Here is a 25,530-nt window from a genome sequence, read left to right as displayed (position 1 = left end):
AATTTTCCACTGATTAAGAGGGTTTCTGATTTGTGGAAGCCTAAAAGTCACCTGCCTTCACCCAACTAGAATGGAGCTTTATCACTAACCAGGGCACTGGGAGCCCTGCCCACAGTGAGGGCCGAGTAAGCAGCTGCAAGTGAGAACACCTTTCTCTAGCAAAGTGACAACTTTCCACCTGCTAAAACTTCCTTTTGTTTTTGCCAAGGAAAAAAAGGCAAGAATCAAACCTTTCTTTCCTGCCAAACTTGCAAACATGGTGTTTCTCACCACCAGCTACACACAGGAACACCCTACTTGTGCATTGGCATCAACCTCTGAGGACACTGCTGGAGAACAGCTGGACCCAAACCTCATCTCATGTGAACGGGCACAGCTCAACAGAATTCAATGAACCTGATTCATCGGTACCAGCTGATGCCTGACCCCAAGCTCTTTACAATACTTTCTAGCCTGCCGTTAGTTTGACTGGTTTTCTCCTCTCAGTTCATTCTCCTCTGAGTGCATTTTTTTGTGTTCACAAAAAGTAGTCATACATTGATGTTCCCCAAACAACACACAGTGGCAGTTAAAACCTCCTACATGTTGCCCTGCTGTAGTTATTTTTATGACAGTAATGCCTAGATAGGTGCAGTGAGCCAGACAGGTGCTGCTGCACTGGGAAGGCACCATACAGACATGTAGTAAGATACTCTTCTTGGAAGAACTCACCATTTAAATGGACCAGGCAGAGAAAGTGGGGGAGGAGAATGAGGTACAGACACCCTCAGCCACTCAGACGTATTATTTGTATCACAGTAGGCCCAAGGACCCTCCAGCTGTGGACCGAAACCCATTGTGCTAGACACTGTACAAATGGAACAAAAAGACAATTCCTGCCTCAAAGACCTTAGGACTCAGCCCCACCATGTCATTTCCCGTATGTCACCATCAGATGATAAAAGCTTTCGGTCCCTAGTACAGAAGAGAAGAACCCAGAAGCTTTTCCCACTGAGTTTTAAAGTTTGGGTTTTTTACAAGGAATCCACTAGGACTTGGCAGTATAGTATATGCTACACAAGGGGCCTGATCCTATTCTGCCTATCGAGCATCTAAGCAAGTGATTTAGTCATCTAAGGGAGAATCTGTTCCACCCTACGCGAGCCCTGCAAAAAGTGTGAATGCAAAAGGTGGGTGGTCCTTCTCCTCCCCTCTCCTTGTAAATTAGGCCTACAGCTAAATGCATGGTACAAACGCAGATGCATTATCAGTTTTTGAGGTACAGCTACTCCTTGCTTAACATCATAGTTACGTTTTTGAAAACTATGACTTTAAGTGAAACGATGTTAAGGGAATCCAGTTACATCCCAGTCGTTACCTACTACCAAGCAGCAGCCAAACAACTTTATAACCGAACACTGCGTGACTTTAAATGAGCATGTTCTCTAACAGATTGGCAACGTAATATTGTAATGAAACAACCTTAACCGACACGCCGTTAAGTGAGGAGAACCTGTACTCAAGAAGGATGGAGTAGGATCACACTTAGACACCTAAGAGGCAGAATAAGATTTGGCTAATGGTTTTCAACTGGCTGAAGAAGCAAAACTTTAAAGCATGCCCTTGAGGTACAGCTAAAGCATGGACACCCATTGCTAAATCTCTGGGAGTACAGAACGATATGGTATAGAAAGCTATTGACTGACCAGTGTCATCTAAAATTAACTCCATTAAGATTAGCTCTTTAAATATACCATGTTCTTCACCAAGCAAGATCCCATTAATAGAGGAAACTTACACTGGAGGTAGACATTGTAGGGTTTGACAGACCAATTTAAGGGTCAAACGCAAACAGCAAGTCTCCATATCTAGCCTCATGAAGATCACCTCGTTGGCCTGCCAACAGATGCAGCACCGCTCATCCCGATGAAAGCATGTGGAATTCCCCGAGGTGATCGTGCCCCAGCCAATGAACCAAAATCAACGCCTGAAGACTAACTGGAAGCCAGCATACACTTTGGAGAACTGATGTGATCAGCAATTTGCTGCTGCAAAATCTGAAAAACCAGCCTCTGCATTTATCTTTCTGATCAGGCTTTCTAGTCTGTGTTATGATTCACCAATCTCGTAATAAATCATGCTGCCGCTGGTTTTTTATATATTGTACAATGATTAGGATAAGTCAATGGCTTATATAACAGAACGCTTGTTTATAAGTGTCGTGTTACATGCCTGGCATTAAAGGCAGCCAGAAAGAAAAGAAAACCCATTACTGGCACATGCACCTGTTCTCAGAGCGAATAATACCTATGGGAAGTTCAGACATTTACACACAACGGTTTGGGCTCCCCATTAACAACTGCATTTTGCGGTCCACAGTCACCATCCAGAATACTCCTGGTGTCACTCGGACAATCTCTTCATTTGAGTCAAATCATGCTTTCATCGAAGTCACTGCAGATCTCGCAATGCCTCACAGTCAAATCCACTACCATTGTACCAAAGTCCATTGTCCTAAAATGAAGAATTACTCATGTTCTATTGAAGTGGTTTTCAAACTCTGGTCCCTGGACCCTGGGGGGTCCACAGACTGTGTCTAAGGGGTCTGCAAAATATAAATATGATCAATTAAAAGTATGTGGGTACCCACACTTACAATTCAAAGGGTTCTGCACCTCCATTCAAGATTTTTTAGGGATCCGCAAATGAAAAAAGGTTGAAATCCACTCTTCTATAGTAATAAAACCAATGCTAAAGCTTGACACAACTCCATAGCATTAAGGAGTGCTGGACAAATCAAAGTAACTTTTTATCTGCTCAGCTTGGCCCAAATTCTTGTACCTCACACAAAAAGCCCAGGGACACCAGCTTTGTTCAGTGCAATGGAAGAAAACGTCTCATTCAAGCCCACTGGTTCAGTCATCTCCGATCTAAACTACGCTGTTTACAGAAAACTGTCTAACTAGCCTTCCTGACCAGGTTTGCATTCTTTTTTTTTTTTTTCCATCGGAGAACTTGAAGTATGGTCTCAACTGTTTTTCTGTGGCTTTTATTTTTAAAGGGCGGCACTGGCATTTACACCTGTGCACCAAAGAAGTGTATGGAACAGTTTGCCTCTGAACAGGAGAGAATTTCAGTTCAGAAAAGCAAACTGTATGAGATGGAAATCAGCCCCTATGTTTGATAACAGGATTTAAACAGCCTCAAATGTATTTTTGGTGCTTTGTCAATGTATATGCAAAGAAAGGCATCTGGATAAGCATCTGGCTGGGGTTATCTGACCCCAGCTCTCTTTCCTGCCTAGGCAGGGGGTCGGACTCGATGATCTGTTGAGGTCCCTTCCGACCCTAACATCTATGAATCGATGAAAAAGAGCCATGCTAAGAGGATATTAAACTCTGGGGCTCCCATCAGACATGTGAGGCTATTATAGGGGCTCCCTATATATATACATATACATACACGTATTTTTTATATATATATATATATATACATACACACACACATATACATATACTATATACACACACACATACATATACATATACATATACACACACACATATACATATATACATACATAAATACATACACACATACACACACACACACACATAGATAGATAGATATGGCAGGGGGCAAAATATTTTCTAGCGATACATGAAACAGATGATGCTTTGTCCAAGAACAAACCTTCAAGATGGACAACTGATACCCAAAGTATGCATCGGTATTGTCTGCACATGTCCGCAGGTCAAGACAGGCAAGTGCAATCTGTGTGGGTTGGGGTCAAATTCTGCTACCTCGATAGAAATGCAGAATAACTCTTCTGTCTCACGGATTTTCAGAGCACCAGAATGTAATCTGGTCCATGGAACCAAATACTTCTCCAAGACTGATACATGGGGTGATTACATATCTGCTGATATAATTTGGCCTCTCAACGTGGAATGTCTGAAAAGATGTCTCTTCTGATGAATGTTTCACGTTCAGCTAGAAGGGACAAACATTGCAGCAAAGTAATTTTCTCCCAGGCTCCTTCTTTAGTCTTTCAGGTTTGTTACAAGTTACAGTCCTGAACAATCTGTATAAATAATATATCTCAGAGTCCATTATCTAAACCAAGGCATATTTATTTTATAATGTTTTTGTTATATATTCTGGTAGGATTGTCCACAGGTTTTATGGAAAGGAGTAAAAACAAACTTAAGGCAAATCTACTGAAGTAGAAATAATTTGCTAATAGTTCCATAGATTTTTTTTTAAATGTTAAGCAGAAATCATCATAAACTTTAACTCAATATACCAGAAAGTTCCCTAGCTGCAATACAAAAAAAAGACATTGTAAAAAGTACTTCTTGTTCCTTCTCCCCCAATAATTTTTCTTTCTTACTTATTAAAGGAGTATACAAAGGTACAAGAAAAGAGTGCAGAAAAAAATGAGGATCAAACTCATGAAATAATAACAAAGAGAAAATCCATTCCACAAGTCATATTTTCATAAAATACGAATTCAGGGAAAAAATGACTTTTAAACACTGAAATGTTTTACACTGATCACACCACATCATTTCCTGGTAACAAAGCTGACATTTTATAAGACTCAATATAATATATTGTTAAATTGTAATAAAAAAGGTAAAAAGAAATGAAGAAAAAATGACAATGTTCAAATGAAACACTTTGGGAATATTAGGCGAAAATGGCAAAGATGAAACAATTTGCTGCTTCTTTTGCCCCATTACATTTTGCGCTGAAATGGAGACGTTCCCACGAAATGTTTTGCTTTTGATGAAGCTGCATTTTCTGACAGATAAAACTCTTCTGTCACAAACTTTGCAACCCGTTCTAATAATAATGCTTTGTACTTACAACAGTGCCTTTTATGCAAAGATGTCAAAGAGCTTTAACAAAAGGCAGGAACAATTATTATTTCCACTTTAGCAGATGTGACCACAGAAATAAGCTGCATTCCAGGCATCCACTTAAGTGACCAGATTTTCAGAATAGCTCAGTTCACTGACTTGAAAATCTGACCACAAGTAACACGAGTGCTACTAGGTGCAATGCCTGTGTGAAGCGGCTAGTATTTGCTTTTGATTTAGATTCAGCCGATTTGGGGGGACAGTGCTTCGATTTGGTGATTCGAATCACTGTCCCAAATTGATTTGGCTGAATCTCCGAATCTCTGCCCGCTCTCAATGGCTGCCTCGCCCGGCCCCAGCTTCTGGCTCTTTGAAAAGAGAAGCCCCAACTCACTGGCTGCTGCCAGGCATGGGGGGCGGGGGGGGGGTGGCGATCCCCGCTGCTTCATGCCACGTGGGGGGCTCTGTCATGAGCTTCCCTGCTCCCACCCACTCTCCCAGCCCCCCTCCCCAGGGTGCCCTGCCTGGGCCTCTGCCACAAGCCCCCAGAAGCCCCAAAGGCCACTGCAGCAGCCAGTGAGTTGGAGCTTTTTTCCATTTTTTTTTTTAAAAAGAACTGGGAGCTGGGGCCAGGCGGGGCAAACATGGGGTGGCTGGGGGAGCGGGCACAGGTCAGGGGGCACTCGGGGGGGGGGCTGGAGCCTGGCAGGGGTCCCCCCATGCTCCCCTCAACTCCTCTAGCCCCCCAGTACTTACAAGCATGGAGTCCAGGTCCAGCTCCCTGCAGAGGCGAGAGGGGACAGCCCAAATCTCCAAAGCTCTCTGAATTGTTTCTGAATCGATTCCGAGAGCTTCGAGTAGATTTGGACCTTTTAATTGGTCTCCTGATTTGATCTGGATTTAGAGATTCGGGCTCCGCATTGGGCCAAATCTCCTCGGAATCGAATCGGCACTGAAAGCTTTGCACAGTCCTACTAGGTACCGCGCATTTTTGAAAAGCTGGCACTGGGGACCACAGGGCAATGGCGCTGTTTGAAAAAATGGGCCATGTAGATAAAGGATGTGGACAGATGTACAAATTATACTGAATTAACTAAGGTGGGAACTTTTTGCATGTTAGTCGATCAGCAACAACTATGTCTCCAGCGCACTGCAGGTGAAAACTAAAATAGGGCAGTTTAGGCCTGAATAAAACAACTGCTAAATTATTGAAGTTTAGTTGCTGTTTGCCACAGAATAGGGTGGACACACAAAAGAGTTTCATGGGTTAACTGACACATGGCTACTCAGCCTTCCTCCCCGTTTTGATTTATTCATCTGTCCACACCGTAGGTCACGAGAAATCACCAGCAGAGCCAGGATTACAAGATTCGGTCCCAGGTGCCCTGTGCTAATCAGTAAATAATTCTTCCTCTTATTTTTGTGAAGAATATATTATGATTACTGATCACAATTATACTGTGGTGAGGCCTGAAAGCTGCAGCCATAGATCAGGAAGGAGGTACAGCTGGGCAGCCCCATACCCTGGGCAGCAGTGGCACACAGGGCAGCGCTGCTGCTACTCGTGGCAGCAATACGGCTAGTAGCCACCCACCCAAGCAGCAGCTATTTTGCAACCCCCTCTAAAAGCAGTGCCCGGGGCTGCTGCCCCGGATGCCCCCTGCACAAGTATGCTCCTGGGCAAGGACTCCACTGAGCTGGGTATTGTGTAATAAAAGCTAGATTGTAACCTATGCAGGAAAAATCTCCTGTGGGGTCAGGCAGACCATAATGTCTGCTGTATGGAAATCCCTCTGAACTGTTGCATCCACCAGACCTGAGAAAAAGTGGAAGTAAAAAAAAAACACAACAAGCAAAAAAACCCAAAATAAAACCACCAGCACAAAAAAACACAAAGAAATCCCTCACCCCCAAAAGGGAAAAATGACTTTAATGAGTTTTTGCCAACACAATAATTATTTTTAAAAATCCCACGTAGAATCCCGTAGCATTGGCAGATTACAAAAGCAGGATTAAAAACTACAAAATGCAGCCGAAAAAACATTTCCTCTTTACCCGTCTTCCCAGGATCCGCCTTCTGGGTTGTGTGCAGGCAGGGAAGTGACTTCTGGCCAGCAGCCTGAGAAGGGGGCAAGTACTCTGCCGGGCCGGGCCCAATTTTATCACTTGCTGGACATTGCCGTTTCCTGGAAATGTCATTCCATCTGGAGACAGGGCTGCCCTGCTGCTCCGGCTATTGATTGATTGAGGTGTTTAATGCGGGGCTGACAGTGAAAACTGGCCTTTCACCTCCATTTCCTTGTAAATGCCATGGACAAGAAGAATGAATGGCTGTTCTGCCAGTCTCACCTGAGACTTGGCAAAGCAGCCACAGCCTGAAGGAGGGTGCAGAAGCTTTTTTCAGGTTTGACAGCTCCTGCTACCAATTTGCTGCAAAGCCGGCCCGTCGGACTGAGGTTGGGCTAGACTGAGCCCGTCCTTCCGGCTGGACTGAGACTGGGAGGTGTCTGAGCAATGGAGCGGGAGGCAGTGGAGCATGAGCTGTTGGGACAGTCTCCGGGCTGCAGCAGTGCCTTCAGACTGGGCACAAAAGTCTTGCTGAGTGATACGCACTGCATTGCCCTGACCGATTCAATGGCCAGCTGCTGCCCTTTTCCAGACCTCTTCTACTCATGCCCACACGCTGCATGGTCCATCAGTTGGCGGGCACTTTTGGCTCAGGAATAATGCAGGACCTCGCAATGTGGCAGACAGTGCGTGGATACATAGGGGATACACATCGCCGATGCCTCTCCCCCACCCCACTCCACAAACTTACCAGCTTGGCGCTCTCTACATGCAAGAGAAGGAGAAATCCCGAGATCTGATCTCTCTATCAGGAGATCATAAATCGGAGTTCATTTGACATGGAAATCGGGAGTCTCATAATCTTTCATGAGAGTTGGCATTACTGCATTCCACAAAGGCCACGAGTCTGTTTTTAGTGCCCGTGCAGAAATCCTATCTCCTGAGCTCAAGCCGCAGTGATCTGTCGTTCTAGCTCTGGAGTTGATCAGGGTTAGCCAAGATGGTGGCTAACAAAATGCACAATTACTGTAGAATCACTAAGAGACAATAAATATGGAAACTCACGCTGGCATTTAGACAAACTCATTCTTTGGGATACGACCATATTTCAAAGTCCTGTGAGATCCTTTCGGCACCTTCCCTGCTTGGAACTTTTCTACACATCCAGAGCTCCACCCAAGGGTCTAGGTCCATGTGGCTATTCAGAAAACCCACTGAGCAGCGAAAGTGCACAAGCAGACTGGTAACTACTATTGCAACTAATTCTTTTGCAAAGATGGCAGCCTCCTTGTGTATATAACTTGGCTAGGAATAATATTTGTGGCTGGCGCACAGAGAGATGGCATCTTACATGGACCACAGAAGAGGACATGGCAGCAAAATCCTGCTCCTGGCAATATTGTGGTTTGATTCGTGAGGCTGTTAAGTTTACAACAACATACCAGGGACTGTCCATGAAATACATGTGATAATACAAAGCGATCAACGTGCTACTAACGTTTTCAGGAAACCGGCTGATTAATTATTTTTATGATGTGCCATTAGCTATCACCCCAAGGTATTAAAGACACGTGAAAATAGTAAATTTGTAAGAACCCATCAGACGAATAGCGATGAAATGGAATGAACGTGTGTGCAGAACAATTTGTCAGAGATTTAGAAAAATGGAGTTCAGGTGATGTGGGGCTGCGTGGCGCTAAGGAAACCTAACTCAAGTCATAATAAGCTCAAGCTGCTAACGTTGAAGTGAGGAATGCTTTCTCCTCACTTGTGGCTATGACACTCTACAATTCAGTCTCCTTAAAATGATAAAATATCATGTCAAAATCACTGCTTCATTCTGGTAACTCATGAACAAAGTGGGCGTTTCTTCACGTTGTCTTTTTTGATTGTGCACGACCTGATTTTAAGAGGCACGGAGCACTTACACAGTTCGCATCGGCTTAATCCAAATGATGAGTTGATCCTGAAATACCCCAATACAACTCATAAATAAGAATCTGAGCCCAGTCTCCAGATCATTATTGAAGTTATTCTTATCTAACATCAGTAACAACACTTAGTCCTTCAAGGTGCTGATCACCCTGGGCACTATCTAGCAAAGCACTTAAGCATGTGCTTAACTTTAAGCACGTACGTAGCTCTATTGATTTCAATCATCTGAGCATTCATACTTTTCAAGATCAAGCCCTGCTTTAAGGTAATTATCCAGCGCTTTTACTTAAAGTTCAACACAGGGTCAATATATTTAATATATTTTTGGCCTGTTTCTCTACTTTAAAATAATAGGCCTGATTTCCCAGTGCCTTGTAGCGTGTGCAAATTGGGTGAAAAATGCCCCTGCAGTTCAGTGACAGCATCTTACACTCTCTCACCCACAGGTATAAATGAATTGTGCTTGCAACAGAGACCTGATGCAAAATAGTGGAGAATCAGGTCCAGTACATATAGAAGCTGCACGTTGCAAACGTGTTATGCTGTTTGGGAGGATTTTACTATCCTCTAATGGCTATTATGGCGCGTCTAATGACATGCTCTTGCTCTGTTTAGTGAAAGAACCATTATTGTATTAGAAGCGCTCTACCACTGAGATTGTATTTACATCCAAACTATTCTATTTTTCATAAGCTAGGCCTTTACTTAAGAATCTTAATTGAAAGCCTCTTAAATATTTACTAACTATAACTCACACATTATGACTAGCTAATTAATTTCCCATGTAGGCTCCACTATTTTCAGTTAATGTGCTGGATACGATTTGACATTGCCACGTCACTGAGGAGATGAGGCGAGAAAAGAAAAAAAAATCTCCCAGAGTCAACATATGAAACGCACTGCTTCTGGACTTATTTTTGGACAACTGGACATTTCTGGTTTTGCTGTTTGCCAAACTCTTTCCGCTTTAGATTAGCATTAAAAGGCAGCGGGCAGGACACTGGTAGACTCGGCTGACATGCGAGCATAATGTGTCTAATCTTGTAGGACATCTTCTGTATTCACCACCCACAATACACAATATTCTCCATCCACAATACGTGTCCTAGCCCTCTTTACGCTTCCCACCACAGACATGGGAAGGCATAAGGATCACCAAGGGGTATCCAGCATTACTAAACCATGCTCTCATAAATCACGAGAAAGATCCCTTAAATACTATGACATTTGCTTAAAAATAACAACATTTAAGGTTCTCTCTACTTCGCTTCTGAACTTTAAGCCGCTAGTGCTCATGCATTCTGGCCACATGGATTAGAAGTGCACATTATTTTAGATCAAATATAATTTGTATATAGTCACAGGAATCCAGCAGCTGGAGATTTAAGGGGGAAAATAAACTATCAAATAGGACAATATTCAATAAACTTGAGAGCTGGCAACACTGCACTCCAGTCAGAAAGTACGCATCAGAGTACTACTGCCTTTAAATAACTTATCTGGTTTTGCAGTTAGAGAGGTCAAGGTGCAAGAGGTCTGGGTTACGCTTGCAACACAACGCCAGGGACAAAGTGCGCACACCAGGAGGGAGGTGTGGCCTTTTGGCAATCTTGCTTTAATGGAATGATACTCTAGGATCTGTGAATTAATCACTGTGGGATGAGTGGAGTAGCAAACGCTCAACTTCAAAAGCCCCAGTGACAGGTGTATAGTGCAGTGGCACGTCATTGCTCATATCACCCTTGTCATGCCCAAAGTACAATGAAAATCAAGAGCGTGAAGTGGTGGAAGTGTCACAAGGAGCATGCATGCATCCACGAGGCAAGAACCGAGAGCTGGGGCAGCAGGAAGAGAACGCGCCCAGCAGTACATGTTGCATACCCGTGGGGTGGGTGGTGCATGTGTGTGTGTGCTCAGGCCATAATGCACCACCAGCATCTTTCCAACATTGCACTATGGATTTTCAAGATTGTAGCTAATGATATCGCAGCAAGCCGGTGGCCATCTACACTAGGACTTTATAGCTGTCCTGCTACTGCCTGCAATAGTCTTTCCAACCTCCTGGCCACTGCAAAGATTTCACCCTAACCCTCCTGTTTCTAATGCACAGATTCATAACAGTGGAGCTAAAGAATAATCTCCATTACCTGTTAGCACTATAGGGTCAACGATACATACTTCATCCTTTATGTTTCCATCTAGCGGAGAACAAAAGTACAGTTAATGTGCTCCAGTCGACTAGGTAAAATACTGGTAAATGCAAGGCAGTTGACCGTGCCAAGGGAACTCACATCAAGAAAATGAATATATGGAATATTGTTTCTACCAACTGCTCTTGGGATTTGAAGGAACATTTCAACATTTTGCCTTCTTTATTTGCCTTGTCACTGCCCAAGAAACCTGAAGATTACAACTGACCTGGAAACCTTAATGGGGAGTGCTGATATTCAACTGCATTGTGCTGATCACATGTTTTTTTAAATGACTGCATTTATGACATGTCCTGGGACTCTGATGCTGCAATTCGTTATTGATAAAGAACGAACAGTTTCTCAGAGGAAGGTGGCCCCTGTCCAGCTCTCGAAAGGAGGTGTTTGAAGATTTCAGCCCGGTTATTGTGCCTGCCCATATTCTTGTTGTGCTGTGCACTGAACGGGACTGTAGTATTTCTTAAAAGGAGCCTTCGAGTAACTGCCTGAGGTACTACCATCAATTAAGACTTTCAGCACAGTACATAGGCTTTCACACTTCATCATTCAGCAAGGCTGCACGATTCGTCGCATGTGGTTCCTTGACAAATTAACCATGTGGTTATTTTTGCTTGGTCTCAATTATTTCATCCAGCCGTTTAACTAAATGAATTATACTGAATTTAATAGGCTTGCAAATTGTTTAAGATAACCTGAAAAGGCATATTTATGTTTCGGTATATCCATGCTACCATATGGCGCTCTGAGTAGCTCATAACTCACGTCACCACCAAAGTGTTGCTTAACTCCTAAAAGCAGCTGTGTAAAAATGGTCCTTCCACACACAGACGAACTCCCTCTATGTATTCAGAGTCGCATTTGATTACTGCAGAGATAAAAATGACTTTGCTGGCCTCTTAATCCTGCTAACTCTTCAGAGCCAACTAGGCCAGGAGACCAAGCTGAATTCCTTCCATCGACTGCTTGGCATCGATTAGTTATCCTGAATAAACTTCTTTATTCATTTAGAATAAAATACTTTTTCTAAGCTCTCGGTGTTCTTGCAGTCCATTAAGTGTGCTAGTCTTATTGGGCTTGCCCACATGTAATGCAAACCAGTGGCAAATCTCCCATGCAATTTGCCCCCAGCCTGCAAGGATCAATTCAGAGAACCCGAGCGCTGAGATTCCCCGGGGGGACCCACTTCCCAGCCTTTCAGCTCCCCAGAAATGCCGGCTCAAAAAAGATGGTCAACCGCTTGGACGAGGACAACAAATTCCAAAGTCAAAAGGTCCTTAATAAAGGTGTCATATGAGGCATAACTTAAAAAAAAATAAGGCCACACAAATTTTGGTGATGGCTTAGTGTGGCCGGCAGAGTCTGGATCAATGGTGATGTGTGGAATAGAAAGACCGCAGCTTCATTCCTGGGGGCTGGCTATATCTCATGGGAGCACTGCCGTGAGACACCCTCTACTCATCCCCGTTGTGTGTGCGGCAACTCCCAAAAATGAGGCAATGCATGTCCTCCTCCGAGCTCACACTCGGAGCCACTGTGGCAATCTGCCCATGCTCACTGGCGCACACTCAGGGTCATTTCCAGGCAGCTGCATTGCCTCATTTTGGGGATTTGGTGTGCACGAAGTGGGAGTGAGCAAGCAGGGTGTGCCTCCCCCCCAGGCAAGACTTGGAGGCCATGTAGACAAGCACGCAGAGCTCAAGCTAAGCTTGCAGAATTAGCCGTTGTGAAAAAAACAGGCTTTTGTACTTGCAAAAATCAAGCACATTTAACTGGAAGGTCATGAAGAGGCAATACATGCGGCGATCCACCATGTCATTGCTACCTTCTAGAGTAAGACCAGGCTTTCAAGTTTGATTTGGGGCAGACCGGCAAGAGTGCCTGTTACCACATTTTTGCTCAGTCCTATGGGCTGAGAGGTGTAGTTGCCACTAAAGTGCAGGACTGAGAGCTGGAAGATTCAAAGATTTCTGCTGCAGACGCAGACATCAATAAAAACAGCAGTAAGACCTGAAATCATAGTCAACGTGATAAATGGCACGCTGTATGCCAAACAATCCCCACTTTAGCTATTACAGTATATATACACACAACAGATATATAGATATTGAAATGGAGGGACCCACATGACTGTGACATATCCAGCATTTAACAACTCCACACAATAACTCAAGAAAGACGGTAGAGACCCTCGAGAGTGACGCAGATAGGCAGAGAAAAATCACCTACACAGGAATTTTGGCAGGATACAGAACAACACACCTTTGATGGGCCTGGATGTTTACTTCCCGCATACTTTTGCAAAGATGAACTGAGATGCAATACCCAGGAAATGTCAGGACCCTGGATTTACAGCTCCTCCGTGAGATAACTGTCTCCCACAGTGCAATACCCATAATTTCACCTTGAGGCACTTGCTCGTTACTCAGTAATTGGTAGTGGTGGCACTTTCTGAATCTTTTGCACCGTGTCCCTGGGCAACTATTCCTCCATCAGCTCCCACCTAAAGTGTCCCAAGCTCAAACATGCGTAAGCGTGTGGGAACAGATCCTGCAGCCATGTGGCTGCAGATTTAGGAGGAACTGAAATCAAGGAGCAGAGTGCTGACACTTCCTCCCTGACTAGATGTACTCTGGTGCAACAGAGTCTCTCCCTTGGGAGCCTCTACTGATCAGTTATCTTGCAAAAATACCAGCAAGTCTCCTGCAAGTCCAGTCGAGGACACTCAATTGTATTTTTTTCTTTTTAAATAAAGAGCCGGCAGATCAGGCAACTGTTTGTAAGTAGTAGAGAAAGGTAAGTCACTGTTGACACCACCTCATAAGTCACATGTTATTTGGTTGTTCTCCTTAAGCCCTCAGCTCCTGGAGTCATGTGATTAGGTTACCACTCCAAATTTCACTTGAAACCACACAACAACACCTCTAGCTAGTGATAACGGGAGCTTCGCTACATCAACCCAAAAGCCTCAACAACAGGCAGACTATTAAAACCCAAAACATGTAATGTTTTATGAGCGGTCATGCTTTTTAAAAACTTAAATCACTTGACGTGTGATTCCTGGATGTTTGAGGTTGCCAACACTTCCATCTAGACCCTTAACGAAGTGGCTCCCCACCTTGGGGTCACAACAGTAAAAAATGGGGTCACAAAGACAATCACAGATTTTCTCCTTTAAAGGAGTAAAAAAAGCAGGAAGTGGTGGGTTGCCCTTGCAGGCTGGCAGAATTACAGCCTGCCAGGGGCTGCTTGGGGCTGGGGGGGGAGCGGGAGGAGGGCAAGCAGGCCGTGGGCACCATGTATGCACGTGGCAGCCAGGCAGTATGCACAGCAGCTCCCACAGCTCCCTCCACACAAGTCTGTGGGAGTGGGGGGTAGATTGAGGCCCATCTGTGGGGAGCGGGGAGTAGATTGAGACCTCCCCAGTGAGGCTCATTTAGGGTGCAATGGGGTGCTGGCTCCCCACTGCTGCATGCATTCCCAGGGAGGGAGGCACGGGGGGTGGGGGTTGTGTGCGTGGCAGGGATGGATGTGGGCTGCCCGCTGCAGGCTCGGGGCTCCCCGCCCTGCTGTCCTCCCCCTATGGCCTCTGCAACCCAGCGGGGCAGGGAGACTCAGTGCTACTGCCGGGAGCCCCAAGCTGGCCAGGCCAACACCATGGCAAGGCCACCCCTGCTCACCTGGTAGCAATGGGGGGCACAACTTGGTGTCGCTGCTGCTGCCAGGTGGGCTGGGGGCACCTCGCCATGGCAGCACAGCCGGCATGGGGCTTCCAGCTGTCCTGCTCCAGGTCCCACCTGCTGAGCCATGGAGGCCCTTGTGGAGAGGGCAGGGAGCCCTGCGCCCACAGCGGGCAGCCCACATCCTCCTCCCACATGGTCTCTACTCCAGCTGTGCCACATGTGGGGAGAGGGGCAAGCTGAGGGAGCTGGGCTCCACACTCTCAGCAGCCAGGGCTTGGGCGCTGCTCTGGTCCCATAGCCCTGGCTGCTAAGGGCCCCCTTGGGCAGAGCTGCGGGGTGGTCAGGGGGCTGCAGGTCATAAGTGAGGGCTGGGAGGGGTGAGGGGCACTGGCTGCAGATGGGGAAGGGCTGCTGGGGGGATTGCGGGGCCATGCTCAGGAAATGGGGTCATAAATGGGGTCATCCTGAAGAAAAGGATGGGAAGCGCTGCCTTAACACCTCCTAGGTATGGAAATGTGTTGCTTTTGCCTACAGTCACTTGTTCAAACTCTAACACTATAACAGTTCTCGGCAGCTGCAGCACTCTCGTGAGTACAGTTAACAGGTAGTCTGGCAATTGTTACCTGGCAGAGAACTGAACCTGATCCACACCTACCACGCATCTACACCATATTCATTTCAGAAAATCAGTTAGTTTCTTCCATGTAAGGATGAAAACATATTTAGAGTTATGTAATTCTTGTTAAAAAAAAAAGAAAAAGAAAAATAGCATAACGGGTCCGATCTTCTATAGCCAACGGACTTTAATTAGCAATTTTGCATAGGATTTGTTTAGCCTGGGCTGTTACGGGTTGTTTATGTGCATCTGTGTCTGTTTTCGTACATATGGGATACGTGGCTGTCCCCGAAGAATGAAAACATGGGCTAATGCCATAACTAAGTATGAGGATAGCTGGAATTACTTTCTGTCCAAAATATTTATGACCACCAGTCTATGCTCTGACTAGGCATAAACTAAAAACCGATTCCAGCATCTCCTCACCAGTCTCAGCGAAGTACAGCCCAAAGGATAAATTATACAACAGAAGGGAAAATGCAAATACCATGACCTTCACTTTTTATGGTCACTTTAAATGGAATATTTCCATTATAGCTAGTCAAAATATTAGTTTAATGAATTTAGCCCTTTTCTTGCCCATAGATTAGGATTATACTCATATGCTTATTATGCAGATTTTTTTCAAAAAGTATTTACAAACAAAGTTGAGCTCTGGTTGTGTGAAAATTTGCTCAATCTGGCACGTTCAACCAATTACGTAATATTTGGAATTTGCTATGCAAGCTTTATGTCTGGTCACCTAACCACATGATGTTATTTATGCTCCTCGATCAGATGACTTAATTGTATGTTTCTGCCTTTCATTTCCTGATTAACTGGATCTTCTCCCATTATTCCAATATTCACTGATCGTTGAGCTCAACATGAACAACGCTGCGATGTGAGCATGGCACCAAGAGTCAAAGGTATAGCGGTGAAAATAGGATGAATCAAACCTAGGTTTCTAATTCAGCAAACTGTTCGATAAGGTGCCAAAATGTGCTCTTTCAGTATTTACAGGCTAGGTTCAAATCTCAGTTATGTTGGGATCTGCCCCTTTGGATTACGATGAAGTCTCTTACTGTCTGAGCTCTGATAGCTCGACTGTCTCTGCTGTGGAAGAGGCTGCCCAGGGAAGTGGTGTAATCTTTGCCGGAGGTTTTTAAGAGGTTGGCTAGGCATCGGCCAGCAACACAGTGGCATATAGGGCAGGGAGCAGGGGAAGGGGATCAGAATGACACTTAGAGAGGGTGCAGGGCTTAGCTAGTGGCATGCCTGCCAAAAAAGTTGGCCTCCACTGCCTTCGGCACTACTCTTAATTAGTACTGTCAACATTTCTCACGTGCTTTTGCACTTCAGCATTCAGCTGAACCTCTCTCCATGTTTTTCCTTTTTTAAACAAAGAAGCTGAAATAAGATTTTTCCCCCCTTTTTTTCTATTAGCATGAGTAAGCAGCAGCTGATTCAACCCCAACATCTTTGAAAGATGATGACAGAAATAATGCTCCCCGTGTCATGTCTAGGTTTAGTTTATATTACGAGGGAAAATTATTCAGCGGCAATTTTTGAAGGCTTCAAGATCCTGTCCTCAGTTAAACCCAAGCAGCTCCATTGCTTTCGGTGACCCTAAATGTTTATTTCTATTTTGGACTCCATAATCCTCATCACAGCTATGGAAGCCAAGCAAGTGGGATTTAATAACTGCAGCGGATGGAAAGACACAAGACTAGGGTCTTATTGTAAAATACAGAAAAATGAAGGACGGAAAGGCAGAACAATAAGATTCATCGGTAAAACAGTCTCTCCAGTTAAAGTTTCATAGATTTTTTCATAAAGCATCAATCGATCTTTAAAAGCTCAAACCAGGACCTGAAATGTGCTAATACTTCACACTGTGTCAGATGCACAAAACCAAATGGTTCTCATTAACACTACCAGGCATTTCACAGCGAGGTTTCCACCAGAGACCCTCTTGGGTAAGATGTGCTCTACATTGCGGGCATCTCCCAGGCTTTTGTCTCTAGTAGAAACTCCATCGATACTGGGTTAGGTGGTGAGAGCACCGATCCCCATCAGGAACTGGCAGAAAACACCGACTCCCAGGTGTCCACCCTCCTTTCCTGCATTTGATTGTCTTTCCTCCTAGTTCTGTGACTCTACACATGCACACATCTATGTTCTAATTTTTACTCATTTGTGGCTGACTCTGTACCTTTCCTTCCCCATTTCTCACTAAGCTTGATGCTGCTCAGTGTGGAAATGTCCCCCCTTGGATGCACAGAGCAGAGTCACACATGCCATCAAACCTGGATGTGATGGGACTGGAATTGGGAAGCCTCAGCTACTGGGCTAGAGCCTGACCTTGGGTCCCCTGGATGAGACCTTTCCCTAAGCCTTCCTGCATTAGAGGTCATTGCAGCAGCAGGGCTTGGTGATAAGCAGTGTCCAATGTGTTATGCAAGACTGAAGGAGCTCATTCCTGGGGGGAAAAGATGGAGAGGGTGGAAGGTCATGGAGCCCTTCCTACTCCTGCTGCTCTTTTCTCCCACCTGGTGCCCTTGATGGACAACTCTTCATAGATTTCATAGACGTTAGGACTGGAAGGGACCTCAGAAGATCATTGTGTCTAGCCCCCTGCCCCAGGGGCAGGAAGTCAGCTAGGGACAAAGGATCCCAGCAAGATAGGTGTCCAACTCTTGTGACACCCCGATCAAAGCTTACAATCACTGTGTCTGTTTTCCCTTTTCAAATCGACCCTACAGAAGGCCACACGACTGAAAGACTGCTGTTTGTTTCCTGTATGCCTTCCCCAAACCCACTTCTCAGATCAGTTCTGTATCCCTGGGCACGTCTGCACCACTTCCGCAGTCGTCCTGAGAGTGCCCCCAACCAACGTGCCCCCACCAACCTGCTTGCACTGCGCACAGGTCACATGAGGACAGGAGAGCGAGGCTTAGCCTAGGGCTCTCGGCCGCCGTTCTCAATCAGGCAGGAGACAAAGAGGCTTCACTGCCTCTCTGAAACCTATCTGTTTCATATTACTAGGTTTCCCAGATTGGTGTTGTAGGAAGGGGAACGTGTTTCCTCCAGGTGCTTTCAGGAGTACCATGGGAACAGTATCAACCTGCCCACTGACTGCCACTGCAAAGCAAATTGAGTGTGGTCAAGTATGCCCACCACGTTATAGTAGGTGCATACCCCATTGACAGAATTAAGGGATGGGCCTGGTGACTCAGCGGTCAACACAATAAGGGACGTCTAGTCCATTTTTCAGCTCCCCTGCAGCACCGCAATGAAGTGTCCCTTGTGCCAGTGTCCCGCACAATATGGCTATGTCAGTCCATGCCTTTTTGTCTACTCCACGAAAACCGGGCACTGCCTGCACTAGCAAAGTGCTAGTGATTGATGTTATTATTGCTAGATCTGGATTGTGCTTGCAAGCTATGAAAATAGTTTTAAAGTAAAAATGACCACAAAACAGGCAGACCACGGCAGGAAGGACAGCAGTGCAAAAACCAGCGCAGCAAGCTGACCCACAATGGCAGGGGAACATGAAAACGAGATGGGAAGACAATGCAGGGAATTTCCCAGCTGTCACACATCAGAATCGCGCACAAGCAGGCAGCGAGACAAAGCAAGCTAGTTTGGGAACAGCTCCTTCCACATCTGCAATGTTTTTGCTAAAGGGCAACAGTTTTGGCAAGAAAGACCTTATAAATTAAAAAGGAGTCAAACCTTATAGACTTGTCCATACGTCCCATTTCCAACAACTTGCACCAGTTCAAATATCCCTGCCGGATCCTGTAAAAAGTACAGTAAATACTGTTATTTGTGGCAAAGTGTCTGCTGACTCGTCTCAAGGAAGCATTGCAGTCCACAAGCAGGATTTAAAATGTCCAATAGTTTTTGCCTAAGATTTCTATTACAGTCTAAGAGAATAACCAAATAATAATAAAACATAATAAAATAATATAATTCATAATGCATTTCTAGTAGAGTTTTTAGCTTAGAACCTAGCAGCAGGCTAGATAAGTAGATATGAAGAACATACTGAATGACTTGCCCAAGGTCATATCATAATTTACTGGCAAATCCAGGAATAAAACCTAGGAGTTCAGGAATAAAACCTAAACACTGAATATGGCTGGTGGATTCATTTAAGCTCTTGTCTTCTGTTATGAAATAGTTTAGTTAGTAGCACACGCAAACAGAAAGAACCCACATTATAAAATATTCAGAAAACTCATATGCGGCATTTGTGTTTCATTACATCTCGAGTCCGGAGATACACCACCACCAAAAATACCCGCAAGACTATTTTTGTGTCTAAAATGTATGGTATCCTGTTTTACAACCGCAACAAGGTGGACTGGATAGGCCAGGGAATAAAGAGATTTTCCACTCCGTGCCACGGACCCACACCAGGTGCAGACTAGATTGCTCTTAACCAGAAGCAAGAGTCAGGTTAGAGATGACAAATGCCCTCCGCCAAATGAACAAGTACAATTCTTACAGGTTTAGCCCCCACTTCACCAAAGCCCAGCCCTTAGGCCTGACACCCTTGGGCACACTGATCATACGGAGATCATTTACCGTTTCCCTGCTTGAAAGAACAGACTTGTAGCAGACTGTGGACAAGCAAGTGTCCCTTCCTGCGGAGCTAAGAAACCTGTTGCTTCAGTGAAAATTCACCTGAGAGATGTATAGAAAACTTTAAAAAAATCAAGAGACCCAGTTCTTGATATTGGGCCGAGCAATTTAGTAATGCTATTTCGTTCCTTCGGATGATATCAGGGACAAAGTGATATAAAGTATTACTAGGTGTATCTGTTTCACGTCACCTGTTTTAGCAACATGTCATGTGAGATATCTATAGATGTAATTGAGGGACATGACACAAAAAACCATTATTTATTTCAAAACTCTAGAAAGGCTAGAAAACATCCTTGTCAATCAACAAAAAAAATGTGTATCTGGTAGAAAATTATTTTAAGCAAATCTTATTCTTTTGACACAAGCATTATCTACCTGGTGCCTCCTGCATTCTTTACTCAGGCAAAATCCTCCCAGAAATGAACTTGTCTTTTTATGAGTGAAAGGATCAGAGTTAGGCCTGTTTCTAATAATGGTGATTGTGATCAGTAGGCAGGAGATTTCATAATGCAACATGGCCTTCTACAGCTGTCTGAATGTAGACACATAGCTCAAGTCCTCTATATATTCATATATTCTTCATATTCAGAAAGATCTATTTTTATCCTGCTTGGATTCTCCGTGTTCATTAACACTAGTTCTGAACTCACTCAACTTCAGTCCCTGGAAGTGAGAAGGTTTTTAACTTTCCAGAACTCCAATTGCCCTTGAATCTTTTTCATTTAACGAAGGTGGAAACAGGTTAAATTTTCCACGTTTCCACCTGTGCCCATGCTCATTTAAGAAAGGTCTCTTTTCATCTGATTTCTGAAAAACAACACAGCTTGAATTTGGCCTTTTTAGGCCTAAATGCCAATTCTGCAAATTCATCAACAAACGCTGATCAATGGGATTGCTTATGTGCGTTGTTAAGCAGGTATCTAAAATAGCTGGCAGCAATTGGGCCCTTGCAAAGAGCTTCAGTTCTTTAACCCCAGCATTCGTTTTTCATTTCCATTCACCTACCATGAGCTATCGTTCTCCTTTCAGAAAACCTGGCCTCAGCAATAATCCATTGCCGGTGGTAGCTCTAAGGCAGTATTTTACATCAGGTTTTACATGCTGCTGTGCTTCAGCTCCCGGGGAGAGAGGTCCTTTATGCAACGTGCAAAACAGAGACCCCTCTGAGAAACTAGACCAAGTGCCCTTGGTGTGTAGAATAAGCACGGGTGAATGGCACATGGAAGTCTGGATGAAGCCAAGTTACAGCTCTGTACATGTGTCAGGACCCCACATACATCAATGTCAAAACCAGCTTTGCCCAGAGGACCATAAACAGAGGAGCTGAGTGTTTGTACAGCTGCAAACTTGTCCAAGGTGAATGTGCCTCAAAACTAGCTTTAACTGCCAGTTTTTCCATTTTGACCCACTCCACCCAATCATCACGTATGCAAAGGCTTCAGACACCTATGGAGAGGCCTAAGCGAGTGGCTAAAGGCTTCCACCATTTCAAGACGTGTTGTCATTACATTTGATTCAGCAAAAGAAAAAAGAAAATAAGCCTGGTCTACTGCCGTTAGCAGCCGATCAGATCTGTTTCATGTTTCCAATGAATTGATCGCAGCCAGTATGCTTGGCCATTGCTCATCTTCTAATCAAAACTCAGTACTAAACTTGGTCTTGCTACAGTCAGAAATGATATTACGCCGAGCTCTGACTTAGGTCCTTGTACTGTCCTTGTTTGGTTGGACATCAGCATTGCAGCCTCAGCTGCTACATTATGGCAAAGTCCTCACATGGGGGCAAGCTCTTAATTGTCTCAGAGTTAGGCATCATCTTTGATGTAGTGCTTCCTCTCAGCTAACATTTTAAGTCCCCTGGTCCATATAACCCTTCACCATCTAGCCACTGCCAGGTTGCTTTGCTTCCTCTGACAGGTGCCAAAATCCTGACCCAAGCATTCATCACTTTGAGGTTAATTACTGTAATGCACTGTACCATATGCTGGTCCTCTTGCTCTCCTTTATCATCTGCAGAGTGTTCAAAAAGGGAACAGCAAGACTACTGACCTGGAGGTCACCCAGGCCACACAACTCCTCTATAGGGCACCATGAAAAATGCTGCACACAACAGGAAACCCACTGAAATGGACTTTTCATACATTCAGCAGCTTGATTTTTGCAACTCTGACTTTTCTGTCAGGTCTATGCACCTCTTAACACAAACCAAAAATTAAAGGAGTTTTAGCTGTCTAGATGCCTTGATGCAACCAACTTGGAAGGGTCTATAATTGCCATTGCCTGCATTGTCACAGAACTTGGACCCCCTAAACTAGCAGCCAGGCGTGGCAGCCAAACAGCAGCAGGACCCACCCAGGTGCTCTCTGCATAGTTAGGATGCTTGGCCTAGGTGTCTATGAAAGAAATGGGCTCTGGTGGGGGGCTTAATGACTCAGGTGGTGGGGCTAACACCAAAGGATTCAGGGCACATCCCAGCAGAAGCTATCTCCACCTGCCTGGAGACCCTGTGCCTCTGCATTTGTTTTAGCCACCCCCATCGCTGCCTCTCCCCACAGACACTTGGTATCTTGAAATCCCACATAGCTGCCATCACTGCTGCTGAAATCCCATATAGCCTTGGCCATCACTGACTAAAGGGGGCTACATGCCAAAGTTACTAGGGCCATATTCGCTGACTTTTATTTTTGCCAGGGGGAGCCTAAGATGATGGACATGTGGCAGCCCTCTTCTAGGGTGACCACCTTTGAAAGGCGGGACACATGTCAGTCTCCCCTCACCCCTGGCCGTACGGCTGGAGCAGAGCCAAGTGGAGCCTGTGGGGGGGGGGGGCAGGGGTGGATGTGGGCTGCCCGCTGAGGACTTGGGGCTTCCCACCCTGCTGCCCTCCCCCTGAGAGCCCTGTGTTGGCAGTGCTGCCATAGCAAGGCACCCCCTGCCTGCCCAGCAACAACGGGGGACACAAGTTTGCACCGCTGCTCCCCGCTGCTGCCAGGCAGGCAGGGGAGGGGGCACATTGTGTTCCCCTATTTCCCCCTCCCCAGGAGTGCATGCAGTGGCAGGGAGCCAACCCCCCCTGCCCCCTGGATGAGCTATCCGTGGCTCTGTCCCGCTCCTTGCCCCAGCACTATGCACCACCCCCAGGTCCAGCTCCTGCCCCACTCCCTCCCTCGCTGTTGGAGCCCTCAATCTGTCTCCCCATAGGCTCACCTGCAGGCAGCTGGGGGAGCTGCTCTCCAGCACTGCCTTGGGTTGTATTCCTGGCCACGTGCATGTGTGCACACATGCACGCACTGGGAGCCCCCTGCGTCCCGCTCCCCGCAGCCCCTTGCAGGCTGGAACTCTGCCAGCCTGCAAGGGGAAACCTGCCATTTCCTGTGTTTTTCTGCAGTGTTGGCCGGAAAACCCAGATCGCTGCACGAATCTGAGACAAATGCTGTCCCCGAGTCATGCAGCCCAGGACTGGGACTTGATGTTCCCATTTCAGGACTGTCCCATCCCATTAGGGACAGGTGGTCACCCTACCCTCTTCTCGAGGGTGGCCAGAGCCCTCGGACCCCTACATGCTCCGCGCCTATGACTAGGGCTCCAAATGACTGCATTAAGGTGCAATGGTGCATCATTTCCATGAGGCGGGAGGAGACACGTTCATTAGTCCACCCTTGGTTCACCCCATCTTCACTCTCTCCCCCCGCATGAACCCCAGACTGGGGCCTCAAGTGGATCCAGGAGACATGGGACCATATCATGAGAGCAGCTGAACGCTGTCCCATGTGAAAACTGAAGGGACACTCTACAACCCTGTTAGTTTTTCCCCACTGAAACCTAAGTCTGAAATGCTCAAAATCTGTGGGGCAAAATTTGGGGGGAGGCCTGTACAGGGCATGCTGCTTCTGACACACAAAGCCTGGAGAGCTTGCAGAGCTATTTTCCTGCCTGCTTATGCCGGTTCCTTATCATTTCAACAAGATAAGAGTCACCCACTTAGCTTCAAGAAAGTACTTTCACCACGTTGTTTCACTCTTCTGAGCAGAGCTGTGCTACAAGTTCAATTTCTACTTCCCTAGGCATGGCCAGGTCACAGCGGGTCCATGCCCTTGCCCCTCCAGACCTTTCATTTTTCTGCCTCTTGGACTTGGAACTCCCAGCCATATGATTTCCACACAGGGTTTTCCCCCTGAAAGTCATTTTTAGAAAGCAGGTTTTCCCTGGGCGAGGCTGTGTGTATTTTGCCACAGTTCAACTATTTTCTCCCTGAGTAGGACACGTGCTTTAGAAGCATAGTTTTGGGTGGCTTGCCTTGATATTTCTACTTGGCTTGAAATGAGTGGCATCACGGATAGCCAAGTTAACTGTTTGTGCCCACAAAATAAATCACAGGAAGGGGCTGCTTGCAGATGTTAAAAAACACCATAAACGCGCTTTACCGGAAAAAGCAGCGTGTGATTTCCACCCGGCTCCTCGTGAGCTTTTTGGAGCCAGAATTAGTTTACACTGAAGCCTAGTAGCCCCGAGTCTTGAAACAGTGCTAATATTCATAAACCGCATGAATACAGCTTTGCTGACTTTGCAAAAATGACCCACATGGTTCACGGGAATACCGGCTATTTTCCATGCACTGTTGTGGGCTGCTGGAATATGTCTTTTCCTTGAAATAACTGTTCCAAATCCTAAGGGATAAAACCCTGCTTAGCTACTTCCTGATCCCACTAACCCACATGAGTAGGGCAAGCGGACTCGCTCTGGGTAACTTGCTGTCTGTTGGCAGAAATGGGCACAATGCTATCAGCTCCGATGGAGGTCACCCACTTCCTCCAGCAGAGCGTTTGGCCCTTCCTCCCCGCTTTTAGAAACATTACTGGGTCACTGGGTCAAACCCTGCTCATTCGTGCTCAGGCAAGGAGTCCAGACCTGCAAAGCAAGGGAAGTTGAACTGTCCCCTCCTTTTGCAGAACCCGGCCTGCCTGTCATCTTCACAGACCTTTAACAAGCCCACGAGCAATTTAAATACAGAGAGCCGTCTTAAAAAGAGCAGGCAGCGAGCTGTTTTGTCAGTCGCATCACATGGATCCCACCTACTGGCCTGTTTCTGCAACAGTCAGCACTCACTAGAAGTCCCCAGGGTCCTGGGGAAAGAAAATCGGCTAAAACTGGACAAGCTTGGGAAACGGCTACCCATGGCAGCCCGAAACCGCATGCCACCAAAGGCAGGGTGCTGCCAGCATGAGGCGCAGAAGAACCACGCGGGGCGGGTGGCGGGCAGGGGCCTCGCTGGCACATTTGACAGTGAAACACACCAACAACAAAATAAAGACAAATGAGACAGCAGGCGCTGCAAGGGTGGCACTGGGGGAAAGACAGGCAGCCAGGCTGCTTCTTCAGGGGGAAGGGGGGAAAGGCTTGCAAGACAGCAGTAAGAGGAAGCCCGGCTGGGTGAAATCAGGGCAGGGGAGTCCAGGCAGCAGAAAGGAGCGGGTTGGGGAGGTGCGGGGAGCGGGGCAGAGCCGGGCTGGGAGCCAGGAGCGGGTTGGGGAGGTGCGGGGAGCG

At 45.9% G+C, this 25,530-nt stretch overlaps 1 protein-coding gene across 1 annotated transcript in view; it reads right to left on the bottom strand.

Annotated features, from left to right (window-relative positions):
* Positions 1–25,530, bottom strand: part of LOC102387875 (mitogen-activated protein kinase kinase kinase kinase 4) — a 101,616-nt gene that overhangs the window by 70,644 nt on the left and 5,442 nt on the right. Inside the window, exon 3 of the mRNA XM_025215010.1 lies at positions 19,070–19,135. Within this exon, the coding sequence (XP_025070795.1) occupies positions 19,070–19,135 (66 nt within the window). The remainder of the gene's footprint in view (positions 1–19,069; positions 19,136–25,530) is intronic.

This window comes from Alligator sinensis, unplaced genomic scaffold (genome assembly GCF_000455745.1).
Source record: "Alligator sinensis unplaced genomic scaffold, ASM45574v1 scaffold1388_1, whole genome shotgun sequence".
Classification (NCBI taxonomy): domain Eukaryota; kingdom Metazoa; phylum Chordata; order Crocodylia; family Alligatoridae; genus Alligator; species Alligator sinensis.
This window is presented reverse-complemented; position numbering and strand designations above follow the sequence as displayed.